The sequence below is a fragment of the Ictalurus punctatus genome, chromosome 11 (genome assembly GCF_001660625.3).
Source record: "Ictalurus punctatus breed USDA103 chromosome 11, Coco_2.0, whole genome shotgun sequence".
NCBI lineage: Eukaryota > Metazoa > Chordata > Actinopteri > Siluriformes > Ictaluridae > Ictalurus > Ictalurus punctatus.
In genome coordinates this window covers 1,380,847-1,390,000 of record NC_030426.2, presented here as the reverse complement: position 1 = coordinate 1,390,000, position 9,154 = coordinate 1,380,847, and the positions used below count along the sequence as shown (strand labels likewise).

Sequence of the window (9,154 nt, the reverse complement as noted above, 5' to 3'; positions counted from 1 at the left end):
CATTAATACATTAACTAAATTCTGAAGATTAAAGTAAGATTTCTTAACTTATTGAATGTTATTAATTCAAATTAACAAAATTAATTGACCGAATTCTAAAAAACCTCCTGTTAGTCTCACATTCACTCACCACAAACAAAAGCATTTCTACTTCATCATTCAACATCAAACTGGTAATATATAGGCCTAATATAAACTTCTTTTTTTATGATATTAACTCATAGTAACATTAACTACATATGAAATATACTATTCTACAGAAAAATTTCTGTATGTATGTGTGTGTGTGTATATATGTATATATATATATATATATATATATGTATATATATATATATATATATATATATATATATATATATATATATATATATATATATATATATATATATATATATATAAGAATAAATATAATTTTGATGGGTGACTGGTGGAATTAGCCTCTTCCGGTGTAAAATTTTTAACAAATTTTAGCAGTGCAGAAATTACAGAACTTACAACTGCAGTTTTATCCTCAATCCACACAAGACATCATCTTCACAAAATCAATGTTTTCCCACCCTCTTTTGATTGACAGGATATAATCAGCTGATAGCAGGAAAAATAGCCTTTATACTTCAGTGCATCTCTAGTATTTTGCTAAAGCTAGTGGTGTCACATTACATGCGTTTGACTTCATTTGCCATCGACTGGGAAGCGGTTTATATTTCCGGTTAGTAAAAACTGCTAGTGTTCCATTTGAGACGATACTACCCTTCTAAAATTGATCCACTATGCACTCTACTGTCTAGTGTAAGTGTATAGTACGTCATTTGGGACACAACTTTGGTCTTTACTCTCCGATGCTTGTTTGCGGGAACCGACGTGATGAGTAAACGTGCCAAATGCCGTGCGCAGACCAACTAATCTATAATATGATTGGTTGAGAATGATTTTCATAATCGATAATTATCGATTTTATAAATTAGTTGTTGCAGCTCTACTCGATTTTCAATTTCCCCTTTTTTATTTTTTAATTATAAATCTGTCAAATAATTTAGGCTACTTCTGTTAAGTGTATAGAGGATTAACAGATTTAAGTCAGCCAATACTATGAAGTCCTCTTCAAAACTGGGTTAAATATGGAATTAAGACTGATTTATGCAATGTACTTTACATTTTGTATCTTTTTATATATACACAACAGATAGCATTACCAAGATCATGTGTATTATATTAGAATTTAATTTATTTGTTGTGTATGACCTATTGAGTGCTTGACTGCCTTAATATTGAATTAGTTTCCTTTCGTAAAGCCATTCAGTGGTTTAATAAAAAAAAAAAAAAAATGCTTAACAATACTGTACAACGGCTGAATATGCACTACTATTTTGAGCAACCTGTTGTGTTATTCTCAATCCCAGGTTCAATAATTCAGTCAATGCAGTATTTATACAGGTGCAACTGGATAATTTATCACATGCAACCACAGGATACAGTCACTAATCCAGGCGTCACTCTGTGCTGTTACTGTATTTTCTAGCTTTGATTGAGCAGCGCACAACATGGAAAAAGAAACCATAACCACACTCAAAAACCTGAGCCAGCATGGAATGGCACTATGCAGCTGTAGCCATTCGGCCCTACAGTGGGGTAAAAAGGCTAATGTTTCTTGACTTTTAGGAATGATTCCCAAGAAAGTGTGTTTTTATGTGTATGAGAAAAAGTGAGGAATTAAATCTGGAACATGGTGACCGGTTTTTGTTTTTTTGTTTTGTTTTGTTTTGTTTTTTTTAAAAAATATAAATGTCTTAGTGTTTTAAAATGTGTATATGCACATGTAATTAATGAAATCAGCAGCTCTCCAGTACAGATCCCTCTTTTAAGTCAAAAGTATTTTACTTTGCACTTTTAAGAAATTGGAGTCGCATTTAAGACTATTAAGCCTATACAAGTGATTAATTTTATATCAATTTTAAACAAATTGTTTTTAATTTGTGTGGAATTCTTGCCTGCCTATTAAAATAACTCTAAAACTGCCACTTTAAGAGTTTGTCAGAGACTACTTAATGTAGTTGTATTCTAAAGCTGGTAGTGTACTTCAAACAATGGAAAGAACTAAATGGAAAGGTTCTCCTCTGAAAAAGCAGTTGCTTATGTACTCCAAAGAGAGCGTGAGATTGACAAAAAAACGATCTGGTCAGTAATGGCAGTGTTAGTCACTATACCAATCTGTGGTGGTGAACCAGGAGCTCAATTTGCTCTCTCTTTTTTAAATTAATTTATTTATTTTACTGTGTGTATGTATGTGTACGCACACACTAGGGCTGCAACAATTAATTGATAAGAATCAATTATTAAAATAACAAAGAATTTCATTATCAATTAGTTCGGCCTGTGACGTCACTGTGGATAACCCTAGTCAGTGATGTCACTTCACAATGGTGGAAAAATATTCTATGAATACAGCACATCTGAAAAACAGCGGAGGTCACAAAGTGAACTGCTGCAGGAAAAGTGCATGATCCAAGTTGTTTAAAACGTGAGTGTTTGTTTGATCTTAAGCACTTCAAACAAACTCGTAAGTGTATTAATGTGGCTTGTCGTGTCAGATGCTCTACAGATGCATGTGCTGTTTAATGTCTTCCAGATATGTTTTCTTCAGCACAGAAATAAAAAAAATTACATTTATATCCTTATCTGTAAGTGTTAGAAATTCATGCCAGTATTTCCATTCTTTTATAAAGGGTCATCCTGACAGAAAGCGAGTCTACATTAAACTTCACTGAATGAGCGTGAATCCACGCATGCACGTCAAACAAACAGCACGCAATAGAAAGGCTAATATTGTGTACGTCCCCTTGTGCCACCAAAACAGCTCTGACCCTTCAAGTCCACAAGACCTCTGAAGGTGTGCTGCGTATCTGGCACCAAGACATTAGCAGCAGATCCTTTAAGACCTTTACGTTGTGAGTTGGGGGCCTCCGTCGATCGGATTTGTTTCTCCAGCACATCCTATGGGGATGGGGAATTTGGAGGCCAAGTCAACACCTTGAACTCTGTCATGTTCCTCAAAACATTCCTGAACAGTTTTTATGGAGTGGCCGAGACCCAAGGTTTCCCAGCAGAACATCAGTACAGAACATTACACTTCCTCAGCAAGACATTCCAAATTGTTGCATTGGCTAGGCCCAGTGTTTGTGCAATGCCTCTGATTGATTTTCCCTCTTTTCTCAGCTTCAGAATGGCTTGCTTTTCTCCCATAGACAGCTTATAGAACCCTGGCATGTGAGGGTGTGGAAAAAGACTCGGGAGACAGGCGGAATTTTAGCTGAGCTCCGGGCTCGCCTTTATTCAGTCTACACTTTTCAACGCACTTTTAAAAATAAATAAATAAATAAATCAACAAAGCTAAACAACTCGGAAGCAGGTCGGTCCTGGACTCACCGCTTTCGCTTGGTCCAGTTCATGCTCCACGGTGTGTGTGCATTTGTGTGTATGCATGTCTTGCATGCTTCGCCAGCACTCTCGCGCTCTCTCTCTCTCACACTCATTCTCGATACGGGATTCATTGAAATCACAAATAGAAACAAAAATAAATTGACGGTAATAGGACACAGGTGAGAATCATTATGCATTACCTGCCGGTTCGACCAGCCTCCTCTCCATCCACAGCTGAAACTCGACCATGCCCCCCGCTGCTACACAGCTCTTTGGTCTTCATGGTCTTCTTTATCCTTTTAAACAACAAATGCAGTCTTCACAGGCAAAACCCATTTATATACTTTAGCCTTCTAGACACTGCCAACATTATTAAACTGGCAGCATGTTGACATCATTTTCCACTTCAGTCGCATGTCACTTTATGTTAAGAATTAGCTTAAAGAGGTTAGCCAAGTTTAAAACTAAGGTAATGTTAACTGCTTATATACACGCTTATAAACTGCTGCACCATTCCGTTTTCTGCTCAGAACTGAAGAATCTTCATATTTATTTATTTATTTATTTATTTATTTATTTATTTAACCAGTCAGAGGAAAAAGTCCTGTAAAAGCAGTATGAGTAATCACATGTCTGACAGGTTAGCTCAGTGTGAGCAGGGCAGTGTTACAGAATGTGTCTCAACCAAACCCTCGTCACCGTTAGGTTACTCATGCTAATTGTGTCGAGGGAAGGAAAACACTTGTCATTTGTGCTATATGCTCACCAGCCCTTGTTGAATTTCCATTCAGTCCAACACTTGCGTGTGTGCTCACACACACACCGAGACCAGCATCTGGCTGGTGTTTCCACACCATTTTCATGGTGTATATTTTTCTAAGCAGTAGTACGCATTTACAGGCAGGACTGTGCATAAGCAGCACTTTCTTGACTTTCCAGGCTTAGTTTTTAGGGCAGTACAGGATTGGTTGGTGACCCTTAGTGAATTCAGCATTCAATCTGTTTGAGTAAGAGTTAATTAGTTTGGCACCTTTTGACTTAGCAATATTTTGCCATTGTTCCACGTGCTTTGCTTTATGTGCCCTTTTGTGTGCACACACACTCACACATATACCTGCACAGATTGAGGTTTGCACAAATATTTTTATTAGTGTTATATAATAACTATACGTTCAGGGCAAAATTTGTATTTAAAATTTTTAAAAAGGAATTTCTCCTATATAAAATGTATTTTGTAGATTTGAGAAAAGCGCTGGGCTGAATAAAATCGCACCACAAACCAAAGAAAATGTGATGCAAGTGTAATAGTAGCAACATTTTAGAATTATGGAGCTACAAGTATTATATGTAGATATTCTTTATTTTTTTTGTATTTTATTTACTTGGACTGGCCTCTATATATATATATATATATATATATATATATATATATATATATATATATATATATATATATATATATATATATATATATATATTTACATTTTTATATATATATATATATATATATATATATATATATAAAAATGTAAATATATATATATATATATATATATATATATATATATATATTTACATTTTTTTATATATATATATATATATATATATATATATATATATATATAAAAATGTAAATATATATATATATATATATATATATATATATATATATATATATATATATATATATATATATATATATAAATGTAAATACAAAATGGTTTTTTTTTTTTTTTTTTTGTTTTTTTTATTTCTAAGTAGTTAGAAATAGCTTGTACTAAAGGGAAGACTGTCACTAGGAATGTTTTTATAACAGCAGGTGTTTTTCTAGGTGTTTTGCACCGCCATGTGGTTGCAAAAAGAATCACACAAAATTGAAAAGTAAACAGAAAACAATGCAACTGGATGAGACTTGTATCATAAACAAAACAGTGCTCGATTGAATCAAACAGTTCTTGTGAGCACAGTCCTGTTTTTAAGGTCTGGTGTACATCAGTCTCATCCAACCACTCCCTCCCTCCCTCTCTCTCTCTTTTTCTTAAGATTGATGCTATTCAGAGGAAGGAGAGTTTGAGGGTTATGACTGAAACATTTTATGCTGCTATTTTTGGATATGATGAGGTAAGTTACTTGTACACCATTGAACACAAACATAGCTATTGGACTACATTGGGAGCCTTTGTCTTTATACAAGACTTGTTTCATCATTCACTAGATTGACAGAAGACTGCCTCTTTTTTTTCTTTTTCTTTTTTTTTATATAGGAGTTAACTACAGTTGTGAAACTAGAGCACGGTTGGAATGTAATTATTTGAGCGTATTGAAAAATGTCTAGTAGTAATACATCAAAACAGCTGGATTTAAAGTACAAAAGTTTGCTGTTTATAACTGTTTATAAGTTTGCTGTTTATAGCTTTTTTTTCTATTGATGTGCTTGTTCAAATACAATCTTTTCTATAGTATTAACAATAACACAAAGGTATTAATATTAAGTATAACCCAAAGATCTCAGAGGTGGTCCCTTGCATAATTTAAGTATGACAAACCAATTTGTTAGTGGTTTTTTTGTTTGTTTTGTTTTGGGGGTTTTTTTAAACACACAATTATTACTGTGATGAAACTTTCTATATGGAGAACAATATGGAGAATATGAAGTTTATTGATTGTGACCAGCTGCATTTTTGGTCTTTTTATCTTGGGGAAAAATTATATGATAATTTGTGTGTAAAACATGTATTATAAGGCCATTTGATAAGTGATTCCAATTTGTAAAAATGTGATCTTATTTTTTCTAGGGAATCCTGTCAGATGACTGTGTTCTTGCAGCAGCGCTTTGGAGGAATCTTTTCAACAGGCAATGTGAGGACCCAAGACAGCTCGAGCTCATGGTCGAATATGTACGCAAGCAGGTCAGTGAGATGCATGTGTGTAATTTTAAAGAGTTATAAAACTTATCTTAGAAGACAACAAATAGCCTTATATTGCCAAATTGTAGTATTTAGGCATACTACTTTTGGGACACAGCCCTGAATTCTGTGAATGCATGTTGACATGGCATTAACAGCTGTGAGAGTAATCTGCACAGTAGAGAAGGGTACAGCCAACTTATGCACAATAGCATTTTTGTACCAGAGCAGGCAAAATTCCAGCAACTTAATCCAACAGTTTGACTGGTTGTTTAGCACCCTGTTCACACCTGGGGTTAATATCCAGCTCAGGTGATCGTATTACAAGTGGACAGCAAAGATGCATAGCCATTCACACCTGGCATTATGAATGCACATCTCCCATGACCACTTGTGTTGGGTTTTCATATATTGTTTCCACCTGTAGAAGGGTGTTATGCACATTTATCATGGCAGAAATGAATTTCAGGCAGAAATGAATTTATCAACGAAACTCATAAATGAATGATAGGTAAGACGATGAAAGAAGTTGAAAGACGATGAAAAGCAGCTGCTTTCCTTTCAGAATGCTATGGTTGCACACAAGTGATCGGACCACAATGCTTCTTCGAGACGCATTTAACCCCATTCACACATTCTTAGCACTGTCCACTTACGATTGGATCACCCTGGATGCATGTTAATTCCAGGTGTGTACCTCTACAAAAAATGCCTCTACCAGACATGTGAACACAGTTTTCTGTCTGTGTTTTGGCTATTCTCTCTACAGGCTTTGAGCAGCTATGTTGACTTATTACAATTGATGGTCGAATTTATTACAACTGAGTCATGTATACAAATTTACATGAGTGCACAGAGACCTTAGGGCCATTCTGAGAAACAGAAATATCTGTACAAATACACACAAAACACAGGTGATCGAGGGGTGCATGTGTAACACACAAAGCATCTAAAAACAGAGCGCACACAGGGAAACCTTCATTATGGTGACCATGGCCCCCTCTGAAGCAAGCGTGTATATTTGTCATGTTTAACACCATTGCCGTTTAATAGTAATCACACACTTGTATTGACATTATGGAGTGCACTCTTCATTGTTTCAGCTGTTTTTAATTTGGATCCATTTAAATGGTCCTTTTCTCTCTTTTTTCCAATTTATTAAAATTTTATTTGTATATCACAGTATGCTGGTTTGCTATGTGTATGTTATTTGCATTTAACAATGGATATTGTCACAAAGCAGCTTTACAGAAATATACATTTTAAATTCATTAATTTATCCATAATCCAGGCATCTTTCATTTCCATGCTTTCTGTTATGGGTGTTAGTCAAAATAAAAATAAAATGTATTTTACCCAAATGTTACCCATTTGATGACTAAAATACATTTTATTTAGTATTTTTTGTATGTATTTTATACATTTTACTTTTATTCCTGGTTTATTTACATTATGCCTACAGAATGCCCCTACCTCATACTCACTCACTCACTCACTCACTCACTCACTACCCAGTACACCAAAGGAACAAACGAACATCACAACATACCAAAAATGAAGCAGCTCAAATTATCACAGGATAAACACTTTGCCTAGTCTCTTTTCCTGTCTTCATATGCCCAGTTTGATTGAGTCTGTGCCCACTGTAGCCTCAAATTCCTATTCTTGACTGATGTGAATGAAAACCAATGTGGTCTTCTGCTCTTGTAGCCCATCCTCTTCAATGTTTGATGTGTGTTCTGAGATGCTTTTCAGCTCACCAAGGTTGCAAAGAGTGGTTATTTGAGTTAGACCTCCTCGCAGCTTGACCTACTTGGGCCATTCCCCTTTTTTTATCAAAAAGTAATTTCTGCCCACAGAACTGCCAATTACTGTATGTTTCTTGCACTATTTTGTGTTCTAGAGACTGACCTAATTGCATGAATATACAGGCTTTCCTAAACTGCAAAGTGAGCATATATAGAACCTGTTTTCTGTATTAAACTGCCCACTAATCCTATTTCTGTCCTATTCCTGATAGATGCAGTTTATTGATTCTCTGGATGGGGATGATCTGCTCCTAACAGGAGAGGTGAAATGGCGTCCTCTGGTGGAAGAGAATGCACAGAGCATACTGAAGATGCCCAATCCAACATATAATGATGCAGGCCTGTGAAGAACAATATTCCGTCAGACTACAGTACCCACATCATCATGGTTTGGATACTTGATTTGAAGACTTGACCAGCCTGGAACTGCTGCCAGTTTGCTTGATCTGTCTGTCTCTCTCTCTCTCTCCCTTTCTCATTAAACCAGCATACTGTGATAGGACTGCATGGGCCTGTTAACCTCACATATAGAGAGTATGGAGGATTCAGCAGTTTTCTGTATTTACACATTTGAAGAGCTCCTATGATGTTTACGCTCTTGGCCATAACTGAAGCTGTTTTGCTATTCTCACTGTGTTGGAGGAATGTGTGTGTGCTTACTTGTTTGCTAAGCTCATCAGGCCGAGTGGAATAAGGAGCTGGTTGTTTTAATTATGATAAAATAAACTTGTTTCTTTGGTATTGCACAAAAGTGTCAGTCACAACTTGAGAGTAATCATTTGGTCTGTCTTTCACTAACACACACACAATGTTGCCTAACTGATATTAACATTTTATCATTGACATAAATTTTAAGGAAGTACAAGTTCTGTTAACTGCTATCCGCTAATTTAGGTAAGCCTGGTATAATATGACATATATTGATATACAGTATCTCACAAAAGTGAGTACACACCTCACATTTTTGTAAATATTTGATTATAACTTTTTATGTGACAACACTGAAGAAATGACACTTTG

The 9,154-nt window shown here is 35.2% G+C and overlaps 1 protein-coding gene across 3 annotated transcripts in view; it reads left to right on the top strand.

Annotated features, from left to right (window-relative positions):
* LOC108272058 (ubiquinol-cytochrome-c reductase complex assembly factor 1) overlaps nt 1–8,879 on the top strand; it is a 28,643-nt gene extending 19,764 nt beyond the window's left edge. For 2 of the 3 annotated variants that reach the window (XM_017480174.3, XM_047158698.2), the window contains exons 7-9: nt 5,464–5,541; nt 6,216–6,329; nt 8,347–8,879. In XM_017480174.3, coding sequence (XP_017335663.1) covers nt 5,464–5,541; nt 6,216–6,329; nt 8,347–8,481 — 327 coding nt within the window. In that variant the 3' untranslated portion in view covers nt 8,482–8,879. The remainder of the gene's footprint in view (nt 1–5,463; nt 5,542–6,215; nt 6,330–8,346) is intronic. The other variant, XM_047158697.2, reaches the window with a different exon arrangement.
* The last annotated feature ends 275 nt before the right edge of the window (nt 8,880–9,154 follow it).